The following is a 20,597-nucleotide window of genomic DNA, read 5'->3' as shown; positions in this document are numbered from 1 at the left end:
TATTGTCTTCTCGGAACTCGATCTAAGTTTGATAATAATATTACGATGTGCCAAGTTCGTACCAATTCGGATACTGGCCTGACGCCAGACAGAGCGTCGGATATCCCGATGAGGCACTTTTGCCCGTATCATATGATATATACCCTTTTCTGCCATATGGCTGAGGGTATAAAAAATTGAACTCATGCGGGGGAGATTTGAAGAAAAATGGTCTTATATTATTATTTGCCTGGCCGAAGACTGTTATATTACAATATGCTTTCGAAATGGGACGATATAGTATATATACAAGAAGGCACTCATTCGAATTTCGAATTATTGCCTTTTTGTCCTTACCCAACTTTTTGTATTTGCTAACCTTTTCAATGAATCGAAATTTTTAGGTTAAAAATATAACCATTTTTTACTACTCTTAGCTGGCTTCATCGAAAAAAATAAATAATAAAAAAAAAATTATGATTTTATGAGTTGTTATGGTAAAGCCAATTGGGTTAGTTGCTGATATACGCATAACAAAGGGAAGGAACGGGGGGAGCTTACACTCGCCCCTTCAAGGATGCATGCAGGTTTGGAATTTGTTGTTTTTGGGATAGTTTTCAAACCTCTTCTAATCTTATGCCAACTAATCTCAAAAGACTTACTCGAAAATGCAAAACTTACCTTGACTCTCGGAATGTGGATCACGCAGGCGACCCACCTTTCGTCGAACTTTAGTGTATTCAGGTTCTTTGGTCTAAAAAAGATAAAGAAAAACATATATTTTCACATCCGTATTGTTTACCCTTTGCACTCCCACTTACATGATAACTATCCGGCTTGACATCGTGATACACAAATGAACCCCTCACCGAGTGATAGGGTCCACTGTAAACATTACCACTGTACGAACTCTCACTGTAGGGTTGTTTGTTCAATTGGAACGTGGCATAGGGGCAAATGTCTTCAATGTACTCGTTGCCCTCGGCCTTGCCAAAACTACCGGAATCATTTGAGTTGGAGGTGCGTGGTGGACCCACATTGGGATTACAACGCACTGCCAAATATTGCTGATCACGATTCTGCTTATTCTGCAATTGGGTGAGGGAGGGTGTCTCCGACATCGATGATGACGCCAGACGGGTTTGATTACTGATTTCTGGAGACAAGAGAATTTCACTGTTCGGAAGGTTTACTTAAAGGTGGAATTGTCGTATACTTACTGCGCTTGCGTATGATTAGGACTGCTGCCACCAAACCAAGCAGCATAAAAAGTGAAATGCAAATTGGCAGCAAAACTTTGAAGTTGGCATAAAATGGACTATCCGTTATGGTGGGCATGGCATTTGAATCGGTATTGTAGACAACTGTAAATAGGTTTTAAAGAGACAATTTAAAATTATTAATTCTCTAGGTGTAGATCTATGTCAGATATATTTCAAAGTAAATTTCGGCTTAGGAGTGCTTTACAGAAGCCCTTATTGGATTTGATCTCACATCTTTTATCTCATGAGTATATTAAAAGCAAGAAAATGTTATACGCGAAGATATCTCTGAAGTTCTGAAGTTACCTCAAATAATGAAAAAGACGAGGCCTGTTCGCGGAGTCCTCTACAAAGCCCCCTGAATTCTCTACAGAAATTCCAGACTTTGAAGAAAAGTAAGAGCACTGTTTTAAGACTTAAGTGGCTAAGAGCAGGGACAAACTCTGACATTCTGTGACCGATATTAGCAGCGGTTTTGATAAATTTGGCAAACTGGCAGTAATCTTACAAAGAATAGGTCCATTTGTTGCAAATAACTATATTCGTTATTTTGAGGACTTTAACTACGTTTTTCAATGGAATTGTATAAAAATTGGTATATAGGTGCTGCATTCTCGAAAAAATTGTCTACACAGGACCACTTTTATAAAGGCAATTCCCGATACTCGGTACTTTGACAATTTTATACCCTACACCACATAGTGTGAATTTGTTTGTAACATGGAGAAGGAAGCGATATAGACTCATAGTTACTTTTGAGGATCTTCCTAGAATCACTTTCTGAGTCGAGTTATGCATGTCAGTCCGTCTGTCCTCCGTTTGTTCATTTTGTTCACAAAAATCAAAATGCAGGTCGCATTTATTTTACGATTGATATGAAATTTTCCAAACAATATTTGTTTGGTCCAATGACGAACCCTATTGCAATTGTTGAGAACCGGGCAAATTTAGATATAGCTCTCATATACAGGGTGAGATGAAAAAACTGCAGCCAACTTCAGACTGCTGTCATTCTAAGCCACTCGTCCGACAGCAGTTAAAATTATTCCAGTGACAGCTCATTATATTTTTTTACAAGCGTTCAAAAGCATTTTGGTGAGAATTTTTTCGAGAAAAAAAGTTATTCGTGGTGGAATTCAAGCGCGATAGTGTGATTTCTTTATATTTGGCTGGAAATCTACTAGTGGCTATCATTAGAGCACTCCAGCATTTAAATGTGAATAAATCTTTTGTGTCTCGTACCATCGCCCGTTACCGTGATACTCGTAGCGTTGCCTGACGTCAAGGAAGTGGACGGAAGAAAAGAGCAACATCAGCAGAAATGGTTCGAAATGTAAAGAAGCGACTTGATCGAAACCCGAAAAATGACTCGTGAGGTAAACATATCGCTATATTCCATTCGGCAAATATTAAAAAATGAGCTCGGGGTAAAGCCATTGAAATTCCAAAAAGTGCAAGAACGTACACCGCAACAGAAAGAAAATAGACTCAAAAGAGCTAAAGAGTTGCTTCGCTTGGCCGAAAATGGTGAACTGCCGAATTTAGTTTTGTCCAATGAGAAAACATTCGTTGTCCAGCAGTTTGTAAACAAGCAAAATTATCGTGTCTACTTGCCAAAGAGGTCAGCTGAAAATTTACACCTTCGGTTAGCCACCAGAACTCAAGCGGCGGCCGTGGTGATGGCCGATGGTCGCTCTCCGCGCTCGGGCACGCAAACATTTTGGCCGCAGACTTTGGATATTCCAACAGGACTCAGCACCATCGCACTCATTGTGTCTGGAGTATTTTGGAAAAGAACCAAATTGTCAATCAACTCAAGCAAGCGCTTCGCCGGAAATGGGCCAAAATACCGCAGAGCAACGTTCGGCAGCGTGTGATGGTTTTATTGGTCGTTTAAAGGCCATAATTCGTGCCAAAGGTGAAAAAATCTACGCTTATTCTAAAATTTGATGCTATTTCCGACATTTTTTTACTTTCAGTCAATAAAATTTAAAATAAGTAAAAATTATGGCGTTTGTCTTTGTTGTAGTTTTTTAATATCACCCTGTTATTCCCGAAATGTTCATGTGTAGATGAGCAGCCATAAACATGAGCGAGTAGGAGTCCAGACCGAAATTAACTGTTCTGTTGCTGTTTTTTTAGAAATTGTTCCAAATATTTGTTCAGTCTTTTATTGCCATTTTTTCGCACAGACTGTTCCACATGAATATTTACCCCAGAATTTGTTAGTTCATTGTAAGTACTTTACCCTCTAGAAGAGAATTGTCTATATAGGTATATGACAAAAAAAGAAAATAAACTACTTATGCATCTCAGTCTTCGCATAGCCCCCATACAAAGGTTTTCATTTGAGGGGTATTTTTCGACGGTTTTTTTTTTAATTTTTGAAGTTCCTTCCAAACGGTGGAGAGTATGCAAAGTTTGGCCTGTCCGTACTTACTACTTTTTTAGCTTCTTTTTTTTGACTTATATGTTCTTTTTAAAAGCCGCGTGTAACAGCAAAAAATTACTTACATCCATTTCCTGGAGACGATAATGTTGTAAAATTGTACAATGCCGTTGTAGAGCCGGCGTTATTGTGAGCGGTGACTTTTAGTTGATATTTGGTGCCGGGTTGTAAATCACTAACTGTGTAAATTCGTTCCGTTGAGGGTATATGATTGGAGACCACTGTCCATGTGGATCTAATTAAAAAAAAGAAAACAAAAATTAACATCTGGAAGTAGGAAGTGGGTTGGGCACTTTCATACTCACCTCCCATAAACCCGCGACTCAATCATAAAATATAAAATACCACAACCACCATCACCCCAGGAATCCAGCCAACAGGTAACACTTGTCGAATTATTTGTTATCATCTGCGAATGTTTCGGTTGCACGGGGGGATTGCCTTTAGTATGGGTGTTGACAATGTCACAGGGCAGGCCGGTGCCGATTTTATTGAAAGCCGTTATGTACAACTGATACCGGGTGCCACACCACAAGTTGCTGAGTAAATGTGAATAGGATTTGGCATCAACTTGCAGCTCCTCCCAGTCTCCATTGTCCCGCTTATAGTTAATGACATACCCAAGGATGGGACTACCGCCATTACTATTGTCCGACCATTCCAACAACAAACTATCCGAATAGGCACTAATCACCGTGAGATTTGGTGCTTCCGGTGGTACCTTGACCACAACGCTATAAACAATTTCATCTTTGCCCCAGGTATTTTCAACACTGCAGGTGTAGTTGCCGGCATCGGTAGACTGGACTTCACGAATATTTAGCGTTCCATTTTTGGCAATCGTCTTACGGGCATTAGTCTCCAAGTTATGACCATCTAGCCGCCAAATGGTAACAGGTGCCGGAGAACCCACTTTACGACACGTCAACTCTAAATTCTCTTTCCATGGTGTAACAACACGCTGACTAAAGGAGACAATACGAGCAGGTACCTTGTTATTCGGTGGCACTGTGACCACGTCTGTCTTTTCACCTTCGCCCACTTTCGTCGATGCCGTTAGCCAAAATTGATAGGTTGCCGATTCCTGAGTACGTTGAGTTTCGTGCATTTCGACATAGGGCCCAAGGATACGTTTGTGGGTGCCCTCTTCGCGCCCACCTTCCAGCATTGACATGTAGAATGTGTAGCCGATCTGTTGAGAAAAATTAAATTGTATTTTCATTCGGAGATAAATTATTTCTGATAAGTTGTCTTACGATATCGCCATTGGGAAATTGTGGCGGCAACCAGGATATAATAATTTTTGTACTTGATGCCGGTATGGCCTTTATGGACTGTGGTGCTGATGGAACTGCAGGTGGAATAAGAGAGAATATATTTCAAGGCACGTTCCATTGTGAAAAGAGAGGGTATTTCTTACCATCTTCATGAGTGCGACAATAGAACGGCTTGGTCTTCACACCATCACCAACCTTGGTATAGGCCAATACCCACACCGAATAGTTGGTATATTTACTCAGTCCTTCTAGTGTAGCATATTGATTATTTGATTTCACAACCTCGGGATCTTTTTCTGCAAATTGAATGATAGGAGGTAAATATTTTTTGTTAAATTAATAGCTACAAATATTAAAATATCTCTTGTGTAGCTGGTGAATGATAAGAATTGTCTTTTCAACAACGAAAAGGATAATTAAAAAATAAAATTTCAGAAATTCTGCTCCTATCTTTTATTTCATCATGATTGGGTTACAATTCTGATATTTAAACTTTCTTTAAGGCCGTTTACATAGCCTTGTCCACATAAAAAGGGACCCCAATATTTTGAGATTATTTCACAATCCTATCTATAAAAGCGGAAATTGTTTGTAAGCTTTTTTGTTTGTTTGTAATTTATGAACTCGAAACCCGCTCCACACATTTTCCTGAAAATTTCCAAGTATACTACAACATCGCCTGAAAGTAACATAGACTGTATACATTTTTGAAATTCCACTTGAAACTGGATATATAGCATCAGAATCGGGGGTACCTCCCAAAAATTTACATTTTATATGCACATATCTATTGATCAATTGCAGATACATTCTCCAAATTTGCAATGACTTGCGTAATTTGGAACAAAAATAAATTTGCCAAATTATATTGAAATCGGCTTAGATTTGGATATAGCTCCCTTATATATTTTGGGCCAATTCCATGTAATTGATGCATTAAACACGCTGAGTACGCCAAATTTTAATTAAATTTGGAATGTTTCATGGAATTTGTCTAAAAAGCGTGTTTGCTAAATTATATGGAAATCGGTTCAGATTTGGATATATCTCGATTTCGTTTATTTGATGCACCAAGCATATTATATACAGGGCGAGATAAAAAAAAAAACTACAACAAAGTCAAACGCCATAATTTTTACAGTTTTTTTTTTTTAAATTTTATTGAATGAAAGCAAAAAATGTCAAAAATGTATCATCCAATTTTAGAATAAGTTTAGATTTGTTTGAATTGGTCAACTTTGGCACGTATTATGGGCTTTAAACGGCCAATGAAACCGTATTTTGGCCCATTCCCGGCGAAGCGCTTGCTTGAGGTGATCTATACTTTGGTATTTTTTAGTGCCAACCTTGCTTTCCAAAATACTCCATAAACAATAGTATCCGGAGATTTTGGTTGCCATTGTGCGCTGGAAATGAAGCTAGGAACCTCATTTTGTAACCGTTCCTGGGTGGCGCGTGCTGAGTCCTTTTGGAATGTCCAAGGTCTGCGGCCAAAATGTTTGCGTGGCTTTAATACACCCTCCAGAATATTTTCGCGATAATATTCGCCATTTATTCTGATGCCACGGTCGATTAATAGGAGTGGTGAGCCACCATCGGCTGTTATGGCGGCTCACACCATCAGCATGGCCGGTGCTTGAGTTCTGGTGGCCAACCGAAGGTGCACATTTTCAGCTGACCTCTTTGGCAAGTAAATACGATCGTTTTGTTTGTTTACAAACTGCTGGACAACGAAGGTTTTCTCATCGGAGTAGCCCACATTCGGCAGTTAACCACTTTCGGCCAAGCGAAGCAATTTTTTAGGTCTTTTGAGTCTATTTTTTTTGTTGCGGTGTAAGTTCTTGCACTTTTTGGAATTCCAATGGCTTTACCGCGAGCTCATTTTACAATATTTGCCGAATGGAATATTGAATATTTTTAGCTCACGAGCCATTTTTCGGCCACTGCGATGCGGGTTTCGATCAACTATCTTCTTTTCGAACCATTTCTGCTGTTTTCTTCAGTCCACTTCCGTGACGTCGGGCTACGCTATCAGTATCACGGTAACGGGCAATGGTACGAGACACAAAAGATTTATTCACATTTAAATGATGGAGTGCTCTAACGATAGCCACTTGTGGTTTTCCAGCCAAATATAAAGAAATCACACTGTCACGCTTAAATTCCATCACGAATAACATTTTTCTGTAAAATTATCAGCAAAATGCTTTGGTACGCTTGTAAAGAATATAATGAGCTGTCACTGGAATAAATTTAACAGCTAACCGACGTTGGTTGCAGTTTTTTCATCTCACCATGTATACCACACATTTCCAAAACCACCTCCATACCTTAACCACATACACCAACAGTGACATCTATACGAAATTTCAGGTCCAAAACTCTCTCCTTCACCCAATACTAAATTTATTATAGCACACATTTCCAAAAACACCTCCAAAACTCAGTTCCAGATACCTCAGTATACAATTCCGGGAATCAAGGTCTTTCACCCAATACCCAATACCAAATCCAGTACCACTTAGTTCTTTTCGAACAATTTTAGAAGAAATTTCCGAAACCACCTCCCTAACTTAACCACAGATACCAACAGTTATCTGAATGTTAAATTTCAGAATTTCAGCTCTGTAACTTCCTTTTATACCAAATTGACTACCATTTAGTGCAATTGTATTCCACGTATCCAAAACCAGCGCCTTCTCATCCGCAGACAACAACAATGGCTTCCATATCAAATTTCAGGATTCCGCCTCTATCCATTCACCCAATACCAAATTTAGTACTATTTATACTTTTCGTATAATTTTAGTACTCATTTCCAATACCACCTTCATATCTCAATTTCAGATATCAACAGGGATCTCAATATAAAATTTGAGGACCGCAGCCCCATTCCTTCACCCAATACCAAATCGTGTACTATTTAGTACTTTTCGTACAAATATAGGATGTATTTTGAAAGCACCTTCAAAATTCAAAAACATCCAAAACTTAGTAATCTAAATTTAAAATTTCAGAATTTTATCCCTTACCCACATATACATCTCAACCTCAGATACGAATAGTTCAATAAATATAAATTTTTACCTCAATCCCTCCGCTCAATACAAAATATGGTGCCATTCAGTACTTTTCGTACAATAATAGTACACATTTCCAAAACCACCTCCATATCTCAATTGCAGATACCAACAGAGATCTCAATATCAAGTTTAAGGATCGCAGGCCTATCCCTTCACCCAATACCAAATTGTGTACCATTTCCTACAAATTAAGAATGTATTTTCGAACCACCGCCAAATTTCAAACAGAACAAAATCTCAGTAATTTAAATTTCAAATTTCAGAATTTTATCCCAAACCCACCTATAAATCTCTACCTCAGATACGAATAGTTATCTAAACATCAATTTTCACATTTCCAAAACCACCTTCATATCTTAACCACAGACACCAATAATGAGATCTATATCAAATTTCAGGATTCCAGTTCTATCTTTTCACCCAATACCATATTTAGTACTATTTAGTATTTTTCGTATAATTTCAGTACTCATTTCCAAAACCACCTTTATATGTCTAGGCTACACATGAACAACGATCCTAATTCTTAATTTCAGATTTCAAGCACTATCTGTTCTCTCAATACCAAATTGTACCAAATATAGTACTATATAGTACTTTTCTTTATCATAAAGCTCTCTTCATCATAAAGCTACCACCAAAAGAGAACCAAATTCACAAATTAAAAATTCCAGCTTTATACGTTCACCCTCAAACAAACTAGTCCAAATTTAGTACCATTTAGTACAGTTCGCACATTTAGTACACATTTACAGAACTTCCTTCATACATCAAATTTATTTCTATCCTTGAGTATGATTATAAATTATAATTGGTCAGCTCTATCCGTTCACATAATATCAAATGGTACCATTTTGGAAGTTTAGAACCATTTTAGAACTTTTCGTAAATTTAAGTGCGAGTTTCCAAAAATCCTTTAGTACATATATCCCGCTCTCGATCAATGACTCTCATTACAAATTTCAGAATTTTAACTCATTTCGTTTGACTAATGTGAAATATTAAATTTTTAGTACTTTTCGTCCGTTTTTAAGTACGAATTTCCAAAAACCCAGCTATATCACACGGCTACGCACCAAGACTGGATCTCGTACAAAATTTGAAGATTCTAGATTCAGCCGTTTCGTCTGAGCGTTGATTCTCAGCCAGTCAGTTATTTCAAGGTCAAACAATATGTTGAGGGCAGATCGAATACTACCTTCTAACATGTTGCATTTTTTGTTGCTAGTGATACGATTATACAATTTTTCAATTCCAAAAAAAAACCAGTAAGGAGGATTTTACGAACTATAGCTATCTCTGAACCGGGTTTCTCCAAATTTTACGTATTAGCTTCTAGACTGGTGATTTGGGCTGATATTGACCATTTAGTGCACAATTAACCCGAAATCGGATGAAGATATATATGGGAGCTATATCCAAATCTGAACCGATTTCGATAAAATTACAAACAGCTATTTCTGGGCTGTATCTTATATCTGGTACCAAATATCATTCTTGTGGAGTGCATATTACGAATGTGAGAGGCTTAAACACCAAATCGGATGAAAGATATATATGGGAGCTATAGCTATATCTGAAACGATTTTCTCCAAATTTGTTGTATTTGCTTTAAGGCTAATCTCGGTCACATGTGCCAAAGTTCGGGTCATTTGGGCTGATATTGGCCATTTGGTGGTCAATTAACCCGGAATCGGATGAAGATATATATGGGAGCTATATCCAAATCTGAACCGATTTCGATAAAATTTAAAACAGCTATTTCTGTGCTCCATCTAATACCTGGTACCAAATATAACGGTTGTGGAGTGCATAGTAGGAATGTGAGGGACTTAAAGATCAAATCGGATGAAAGATATATATGGGAGCTATAGCTATATCTGAACCGATTTTCTCCAAATTTGATATACTTGCTTCTAGGCCGAACTCGGTTGGGTGTGCCAAAATTCAGGTAATTTGGACTGATAGTGGATATTTGGTGCACATTTAACCCAGTCTCTCTGCGACAGTCATTCTGTTCAGACGAACTTTTATTATCGCGCAAAGTGTATTTTTCAAATTACAATAAAAAAACAATACAAATTACAATAGTTATTATCAACAAACAGTACATTCAGACTGTATATGGTAATAATACCAACAACTTTCATTTTTTTTTACGACCGCAAAAAACATTTTTGCAACAACACAGTGTACCCACACTCAACTGCTGAACCAGCAGCATGGGTGATGGAGAAAACAGTGCTATCCATGCCAAGGCATCGAACACTAACAATAATGAAGATCACGACTGGCAAATTGTTAAAACAAACAAACGTAGACATGAAGAGTCCCCAAAACCTAAGAACTTAAAACGCATCGCATTAAATGACAGACCAACAACAAGTAACAATGCGTATAACTTGTTACAAAACGATAACGATGATGGAGAAGAATTTCATGACACTGAAGAAAACTCTGAGCCTAAACCACCACCAATTATAATACCTGATCCAAAGTAATAATGCCCCAAGAGTATACTTACAAATCGCTAAAAAATGGTCATATTAGACTTATGACAAAATCATCTAATGCATATAGAACTGTTGTAAAACATCTTGACTCCCAGAAGAAAATGTTTCATACGTATCAGCTCAAACAAGAAAGGTCGTACAGGGTAGTAGTCAAGAATTTGCACTACACGACTCCCATAAATGATATAAAATCAGCAATTGAAAATGAGGGACATAAGGTCAGAAACATAATGAATCTGAAAAGTAGAATAAGCAAGCAGCCTATGTCCATATTCTTCGTTGACTTGGAACCAAAATCCAATAACACCGATATTTATAACATCAAACACATCTTGAACGCAGGGGTTAAAATTGAGCCTCCTATAAAATCAAAGGATCTTCCACAATGTCACAAATGTCAACAATTGGGCCACACAAGAACGTACTGTAGGTACCCTGATAAATGTGTTAAATGCGGTTTGGGCCACCCATCAAAAAATTGTAGAAAGGACATTAATGATCCTCCTCAATGTGCAAACTGCTCTGAAAAACATCCAGCCAATTACAAGGGATGTATTGTTTACAAAAAACTAGCAAAATTGAAATTGCAAAACAAACGTCTCAATAGCCACTCTAATTTCAATTCAAAGCCTAGTCCGACAATTAATGTAAGTTCAAACGATTTTCCACCGTATTCGTTTGCAGACACTTTAAAAAATAATAATCAAAATCAGTCATCTAATTTTGCCAAAATCGAAGAGCTATTAAATAAACAAATCGAGCTTACCAACACACTTTTAAATATGATGTCTCTATTAATTTCTAAGTTATGCAATTAAATTTAAGAATTGCTATATGGAACGCCAATGGGCTTCCTAACCATACATTGGAAGTTGATAACTTCCTTAAAGTAAATTATGTTGACATATTTCTGGTGTCTGAAACTCATTTCACCAGTCGTACTCACTTCCATATAAGGGGATATGATCTCGTTAAAACTAACCATCCTGACAATCGAGCTCATGGGGGATCTTGTATCCTTGTGAGAAGTTCCATTAAATACGAGATACTAGAGGAAATTCAAGAAAACTATGTTCAAGCAACGTGTATTAAAATCAAGTCTAACTATGGCGATGTAATAGTTTCTTCTCTATACTTTCCATCTCGCTATCATGTGGTGAACGAACAATATAACGACTTCTTTAATAAACTTGGAAATAAATTCATAGCTGGAGGTGATTTCAACGCCAAACATCCGTGGTGGGGTTCAAGATTGATTAATCCTAAAGGAAGAGAGTTATACAAGTGTTTAAAAAACAAAAACTTGTCCGTGTTATCATCCGGATCACCAACATACTGGCCATCAGATCCATCAAAAGTACCCGATCTATTAGATTTTGTTATCTACCAAGGAATCTCGAGGAATAAATTAGATATAATTAGTATGGACGACTTGAGTTCGGATCATACTCCGTTATTGTTAAATGTTTCTACTTCTGTTACTGAAGTAGTAACAAATAACCGACTTTTAAGAACAGAAACTGACCTCGATACATTTAAAACACTAATTGATGCCAACCTGAATTTGAATGTTAGCCTAAAAACGAAAAATGAAATAGACGGCGCTGTAGAGCATCTCACAAAAACCATTCAAGATGCTGCTTCTTTAGCAACACCACCCACTTCAAACACACGGCGAAATAATTTGCAAATTTCAGCTGAAATCAGACAAACCATTATTGAAAAAAGAAGACTGAGAAAAAGATGGCAAATTAGTAGACATCCTTCCGACCGTACATTGTACAATAGATGTTGCAAATATTTGAAAAATATGCTTTATGATTTAAGAAATGACTCCACAGCTGCGTTTCTGGAAAGAATCAACTGTTCCAAGTATGATGAACACTTATTATGGAAAGCTACCAAATTTTTAAAAAGACCTGTAAAAAGGAATACAGTTATAAGAAATACAAATGGTACGTGGTGTAAATCCAACAAAAGTATTGCAGATGCATTTGGTGTTCATCTTCAGGGAATATTTCATCCCTTTAATTTTGTCACCCAGGCAGATTACGATGAAACCCTTGAATTCTTGGATTCGGCCTGTCAAATGGATCGCCCTTTGAAACACATATCCCCAAAAGAAGTGGCAAATGAGATCAAAAATTTAAACAAAGGCAAATCTCCAGGACACGACCGTTATTGTTAAATGTTTCTACTTCTGTTACTGAAGTAGTAACAAATAACCGACTTTTAAGAACAGAAACTGACCTCGATACATTTAAAACACTAATTGATGCCAACCTGAATTTGAATGTTAGCCTAAAAACGAAAAATGAAATAGACGGCGCTGTAGAGCATCTCACAAAAACCATTCAAGATGCTGCTTCTTTAGCAACACCACCCACTTCAAACACACGGCGAAATAATTTGCAAATTTCAGCTGAAATCCAAATCCAAGTATGATGAACACTTATTATGGAAAGCTACCAAATTTTTAAAAAGACCTGTAAAAAGGAATACAGTTATAAGAAATACAAATGGTACGTGGTGTAAATCCAACAAAAGTATTGCAGATGCATTTGGTGTTCATCTTCAGGGAATATTTCATCCCTTTAATTTTGTCACCCAGGCAGATTACGATGAAACCCTTGAATTCTTGGATTCGGCCTGTCAAATGGATCGCCCTTTGAAACACATATCCCCAAAAGAAGTGGCAAATGAGATCAAAAATTTAAACAAAGGCAAATCTCCAGGACACGACCTAATTGACGCTAAAGTGGCAAAAAGCCTTACATGGAAAAGTATACTATATTTGACAAATGTTTATAACTCGATACTTAGACTGGATTATTTTCCGGTTAAATGGAAAATGGCAGAGGTTATAATGATTTTGAAAACTGGGAAACCGGAAAATAATGTTTCTTCATATAGACCCATATCATTATTGCCAATCTTTTCGAAAATATTCGAAAAAATTTTTGTAAATAGACTACTACCAGTATTGGAGAGCAAAAACATAATTCCTAACCACCAGTTTGGTTTCAGATTAAAACATGGTACTCCCGAACAATGCCATCGGATAGTTAACACTATTATTAACTCGTTCGAACGAAAACAATTCTGTTCCGCTGTATTTCTTGACGTACAGCAAGCATTCGATCGCGTGTGGCATTTAGGTCTGCTGCACAAAATAAAAAAACTACTGCCTGCCCCATTTTACCTCTTTTTTAAAAGTTATCTTAGCGAAAGAATCGCATACGTTAAAGTCAAAGATGAACGATCACCTTTAATTGAAATCAAAGCAGGTATTCCACAGGGCAGTGTTCTTGGACCAATTTTATACACGTTATACACTGCGGACATGCCGATAAATCTGAGTGTGACACTAGCTACCTACGCGGATGACACAGCTATCATTGCTGCAAACGATTACCCAGAACTAGCATCCGCAGCCATACAAAATGAACTAAATGTTCTTGACAAGTGGTTCAAAAGATGGAACATTAAAATAAATTCTGAAAAGTCAAGCCATATAACTTTTTCTCTACGAAGAGGGGAATGTTCGTCAGTAAATATTAACAACGAGGTAATTCCCAGGAAAGATACAGTGAAGTACTTGGGTATGTTGTTAGATCGTCGACTAACCTGGAAACCACATATAAGTGCTAAACACACAGCATTAAAAATCAAAAGTCGTAAGCTTTACTGGCTATTAGGTCCAAAGTCCAAACTAAACCTTAACAATAAGTTACGTGTTTATAAAGCTATCCTTAAACCAGTGTGGACGTACGGAATCCAATTATGGGGTACATCTTGTAAGTCAAACATTAATATCATCCAAAGATTCCAGTCAAAGTTGCTAAGGCTCATAACTAACGCTCCATGGTTTGTTAAAAACACCATAATTTCCAGAGACCTCAAACTACCCTCAGTTGAAGAAGAAATAAAACGACTAAGCAGCAATTACACAGAAAGGTTGCGAGTTCATCCGAATCCTTTAGTAAAATCGTTAATGATAAACCCGAATGAAATAAGAAGACTTAAAAGGAAACACGTATTAGATTTAAGTATTTGATTTTAACAGATATTTGATAGATAGATAAGTATTAGAATCTAACAGATAACCAGATTATCTTCTCATTACCATGCGAATGTATTTAATAATTATGTATCTTATTGTAGTTACATAATTCCTGTTATTTTTGTAATTCATCAAATTTGCTTATTGTCTTTAAAAGACAGATTGTAAATAAAGAGATATATATAGAAAAAAAAAAAAAAAAAACATTTAACCCGAAATCGGATGAAGGTATATATGGGAGCTATATCTAAATTTGATCCGATTCTCACCAATTTCAATAGGGTTCGTCCTTGGGCCAAAAAAATATTGTTCGGAAAATTTCATCTCAATCGGATAATAAATGCGACCTGCATTTTGTTCACAAGAATACATGGACAGACGGACGGACGGACAGACGGACTGACATGCATAAATCGACTCAGAAAGTGATTCTATGAAGGTTCTCAAAGGTAACTATGGGTCTATCTCGTTTCCTTCTCCATGTTACAAACAAATGCACAAAGACATAATACCCTTACCACTATGTGGTGTAGGGTATAAATATATATTTTCAATTAGTTGCTATACCCTTCACCACATAGTGGTAAGGGTATTATGTCTTTGTGCATGTTACAAACACATGGAGAAGGAAGAGAGATAGACCCATAGTTACTTTTGAGGATCTTCATAGAATCACATTCTGAGTTTATTTATGCATGTCAGTCCGTCTGTCCGTCCGTACGTCTGTCCATGTATTCTTATGAACAAAATGCAGGTCGCATTTATTATTCGATTGAGATGAAATTTTCCAAACAACATTTGTTTGGCCCAAGGACGAACCCTATTGAAATTGGAGATAATCGGTAAAAATTTACACATATATCTCACATATATAACTTCGTCCGATTTACTTTTTATTGTACACCAAACGTTTAATATTTGCCCAAATAGGATGGAATTTGGCACATGCGATTGAATTGACTCTAGAAGCTGGCATGCCAAATTGGGTGAGGATCGGTTCAGATATAGCTATAGCTCCCATATATATTGTTCATCCGATTTGTTGTGTTTGTTACCCACATGATTATAATTAAATTATAATTATAATTATAGCGTGTATGATTGAATTCTCCCATATAAACTTTTAATTGATATGTGGACCTCTACTAAATTAGCAAAGTGGTATAGGGTATCATAAAGTCGGCCCCGTCCGACTTTAGGACTTTCTTTAATGGTTTAATTTTAATTATGTATTTTAAATTGATTCCGTAGCTTCAATTTCTCCCACATATTTTTCACATTTTAATAGTACATCAATTCCCAATTGAATTTTAGTGGTTTTTGTTTGGCAGACAACAAATTTCCAATTTTTCCAATTGAAAATAGAATTTAATTATGTTTTCAATTTGCCATCATTCCAATGGTCTATTGAAGATATTAAAAATAGATATATTTCATTAAATTTTAGATTTCGAATTCGCTCTTAAGAATTTTGTGGTTTAAATGGTATTTTCGTCAGCAGCATATTAAATTTTTGAATTGAATTATTTCCTATCCGATGCCCAGTTGCCTTTGGCAGGTGAAGCGGAGGGAATGTCAAGTGCCTGAAAATTCAAAAATTTATTTTAAATATTCCAAATGACTACTTACCATACAAGTCTTCGGATGATATGTAAAATATTTTATAGCCTTTAATTTTGCCATTTTGACCATCAATGTCGGGCGGTGACCATGTTACATAAATTGATGTGGAACTCAAGACGTCGCACTGGGGACTCTCCGGCGGTGAGGAGGGAACTGTAATGCAGACGATTAAACAAATCAAATTTTAGAGTTAAATGTTAAAATGTATTCATGCCAATGCCAACTTATGTTCGAGCCAATGAAGTAGCTGGCTGTCTGTGTTGGCAGGCACCAACACATCCAACCACACTCACAACTCGTCAGGGCAGACAAAGTTGAAATGAGTTAATTTCCTGTTACAAACATCAATGCCACTGACTGACTTACCATCCTCCAGTGTCTGTACTGTTACTTCCTTGGTGGGTGGACCACTGCCTTGGCTCGTGTAGGCTTGTACGATTATGTGATATTCCGTATATTTGTTGAGATTACTTAAAACTGTCTCACCGCCATAGTGGGATCGCACCTCTACCGTTTTGAAACTAAAACCCATTGTGGGATTGATTTCCAAGGCCTCGGGCATCAACGACATCTGATAGCCCACATAGTAGCCCAACAAAATTCCATTCCAATGGTCGCGTTCCGGTGCATCCCAGACGACACTAATCTCGGTGGAGCTTTTTGCCTCGGCCCTTAGGTTGAGCGGTGGGGCTGAGGGCACTTCCTCCAGTGTTGTTACCTGTACTACTTCAGAGAATTCTGATGAACCTAATTTATTTTCTGCTGACATACGTATGTGATATGCTTTGGCCGGTTTCAAATTGGCAATGTTGACTACGGTTTGAGAGCCAGTAATGGTGATATGTTCGGCATTTTGCCAAATGTCTAAAGGGAGAGAAAGAGAGAAGGGGGAATGTTAAGACAAGGTTACAGACAATTGCAATAAAATAATAGCAATGAAATCCTCCTGCTCCAAAATAGTGAACCGCAAATGTTGCATAGTTATGGTGTTTGGTTGTGTGTTCATGTTATCCATTGAAATATGTTAATTAAAATTGTAGAAATGTTCGATTATAAATATGTAGATCAATATGATTTATGTTTTTAATTAGGTTCTACACATGAGACTATATATGGCTATCATAGACGAGAATCATAACATTTGTTTTGATGAGAACAAGCATATATTTATTAGGTCATAATCATATTGATTATTAGAATATACAAGCACACACAAAACATTTAAATGAGCCCATTAAGTTCGGTGGGGTCGAATTTGGATATCCCCTTCATTTAGATAGTGAAAAGATTAGATAATAAACCCAAATGGACTTTTCCGAATACATTATACAAGATATTGAAATACCCTGCAACAACCTAGAAAAATCCCATTTCCCAACAAGTGAAAAAACAGTAAGTTCGTTGAATACTCTCGACCATTTGGAAAGAATTTGGAAATTTTCAAAAAAACAAGTTAAAAAGTATCAGTCGGTTTTGTCGCCAAAATGTATACTCTCAGCCAATGTTCGATTATTTTAATATATTATGACTTCTGTTATGATTATTAAAATTGTTGACCCTCCGAAGAAATGAGCCAACATTGTTCATTTCGTATCGGACCTAAATAAAAATGACATAAATATTGTGACGTGCCAAGTTTGGGCTATATTTGTTATTTTCTCTATTTTATATAAGATATGTAATAATTTTTAGAAAAACCGCTAATTTGTTTCGCAAGATTTGACGGATAATAGTATTGAGGTACCAGAAGGATTTTGCAGATATATACCATCTTCACAAAAGATTTTGTGTTAGCAAATATGTTTGTATGTGTGAAATTTGAAGAGGATACTTATGTCGGTTTTTTGAACGCTTTGTATTTCAATATCTTCAACCCTATGTGGGGGACGCAACGAACTCTAGCATATTTGTAGCAGATCTTATGTTGATGGAAATGCCGACTCTGAATAGAATCTGATGTTAAAATCGCGTTTTATGAGCTTCATGAATATTCAAAATTTTGACCCTTTGTGGGGGAGGTACCACAAGGAGTGGAGCGATATACTCCATCTTCACAGCAGACCTTGGGTTGATAAATCATTGTGATGTGTGTAATTTGAAGACAATCGGACTCATACATCACATTTTATAAAAGTTGAAATTATCGAAAATGTTGACCCTTTAAGGGGGAGGTACTTGATGGAGTGGGCCGACATTGTCCATTTGCGCTCCTAACCCATCACTGATGCAAATATTACGATTTACAAAATCGGATTATTCTTTCTCTTTCTGCACAATAAAAAAAGTTTGGATCAAATCGGATACTTCCTTCGAGAGTTATCGTGCGCACCAGCCAGACGGACGGACATCGCTAAATCGATTCCAAATGTCCTGAAACGGATTTGGTCCAAAGAGACCTAGGGTATAACACTGTTATTTCGATGAAGCTCGTTTTGACCGTATCAAATGATATATACTCTCTGTAGCCATGTGGGTAAGTGTATAAAAAGTATAAGTCGGTTCTGCCGACATATACATGTATAATCTCAGCCAATGCCCGTTAATTATAAGTTTTACAACGACTTCTAATGCACTTAAGATATGTGGAAATTTTTGAAATATAAGGCATAATATAATTCTTCGAAAATGTTGAAATATGCATTAGGTACCAGATATAGAGGACCGAAGTGTTCCAACTTCATTTAATACTGATAAAAATATTGGGATGTGCAAAATTTAAAGGAAATCGAACATTTATTTCCAATTGTATGCTAAAAAATGATAATCAAAATGAGTATTTAAGGTATGAGTATTTAAAATTTTGACCTTTTGTGGGGGTCTTGTGTTAATAAAAATATAGCGATCTATCAAATTTGAAGAAGATCGGAAGTTAATTTCGCATTTTGTAAGAGTCATAATTATTCAAAATTTTGGCCGATGTGGGGGAGATACCAAAAGGAGTGGTACGTTATATTCCATCTTCACATTTAATCTTGTGTTGATAGAAATATTGGAATTAGATACCCATTTCGCGTTTTATAAGCTTTATGCGAACCAAAAGAATTGGACCAATATGTCGCATGCTCACACCAGATGTTGTGTTTTTAAAAATGTTGGGATTTGCGAAATTTGAAGACAATCAGATGCTTAACTTCCATTTGATGAGAGATTTAATAATTCAATATTTTGATCCGTGGTGTGGGAGGATCCAGAAGAAGTGGTCTGAATATGTGTTTATAAAAATATTAAAATATGTGAAATCTGTAGGAAAACGAATGATTAATTTGTATTTATAAGCGTTCTGATTATTCAAAATATTGACCATTTGTGGGGGAGGTACCGAAAGGAGTGGTCTTATATATTTCATATTCATTAATGATTTTGTGTTAATTAAAATATTGGGATGTGTGAAATTTTAAGGCAATCGGACTCTTATTTCGCATCTTATGAGATTTATAATTATTCAAAATTTTGGCCCGTTGGAGAGGAGGTACTTCATATTGTCCATATTCACATCTGACTTGTCAAAGTTTGAAAGAAATCCGATGATCCCTTCATGTTCTATAAGGTAGATCATTTTTTGGTGAAAATATTGGCCTTTCGTGGAGAGGTACCAGAAGAAGTAAACTTATATTAGACATTTCCGACTTGGGTTTATGTTTGGTGATAACACTAGGATGTATCAAGTTTGGACCAAATCAGATGAGAAATATCGTCCGCACCAGCCAGGCATAAATGCGGATACTTCAAATGTGCTGAAACGGATTTGGTCCAATGAGATCTATGGTAGAAAACCTTTGTTTCGCTTAGGCACGTTTTGGTCGTCTTAAATTATATATACCTTATGTAGCCATATGACTGAGGGTTTAAAAAAATCTGCCTCATACCTACTCACCAAGAGTGGCTCTCATGAAAAATTTCGAAAATTTCTTTTCAATCACCCAAAAACCATTTTGTACCAAATAATATATTTAGTACGCTTGAAGTAAGGGTTTCTAAAACCCCTGCCTTATCATAATTTGTATTCCCTCTACCTTGGAAAGGAAGGTATATTAACTTTGTCATTCCGTTTGTAACATACCTAAATATTTGTCGTAGACCCCATAAGGTATATATATTATAATTAACATAAAATTCTAAGTCGATTGTCGATTGGATTGTTTAGTAACAATGTTGTACAGATTTGTACCTTTTTGTTCCCTTGAAGTATATATTTCAAAAAATCCATGATTGCTTTACCTTACAGACGTAAGATTTACCCTCGTGCAATAACAACGTTTAACCTTTTAGTACTTTTCGCACCTATAAAGTACGAATATCCAAAAATTCCTTCACCCAATACCAAATTTAGTATTTTCGGAGTTTTCGT

At 36.5% G+C, this 20,597-nt stretch overlaps 1 protein-coding gene across 1 annotated transcript in view; it reads right to left on the bottom strand.

The window, feature by feature from the left end:
- LOC101887270 (cell adhesion molecule Dscam2) overlaps positions 1–20,597 on the bottom strand; it is a 332,543-nt gene that overhangs the window by 6,885 nt on the left and 305,061 nt on the right. The window contains exons 22-30 of the mRNA XM_059131918.1: positions 16,616–17,113; positions 16,256–16,402; positions 5,111–5,263; positions 4,947–5,041; positions 3,996–4,882; positions 3,756–3,925; positions 1,200–1,343; positions 801–1,135; positions 661–733 (exon numbers count right to left, since the gene is read on the bottom strand). Of these exons, the coding sequence (XP_058987901.1) occupies positions 661–733; positions 801–1,135; positions 1,200–1,343; positions 3,756–3,925; positions 3,996–4,882; positions 4,947–5,041; positions 5,111–5,263; positions 16,256–16,402; positions 16,616–17,113 (2,502 nt within the window). The remainder of the gene's footprint in view (positions 1–660; positions 734–800; positions 1,136–1,199; positions 1,344–3,755; positions 3,926–3,995; positions 4,883–4,946; positions 5,042–5,110; positions 5,264–16,255; positions 16,403–16,615; positions 17,114–20,597) is intronic.

Source organism: Musca domestica, unplaced genomic scaffold (assembly GCF_030504385.1).
Source record: "Musca domestica strain aabys unplaced genomic scaffold, Musca_domestica.polishedcontigs.V.1.1 90, whole genome shotgun sequence".
Lineage (NCBI taxonomy): Eukaryota > Metazoa > Arthropoda > Insecta > Diptera > Muscidae > Musca > Musca domestica.
Note: the sequence above shows the minus strand (reverse complement) of the source record. Positions and strands in the feature narration are given on the sequence as shown.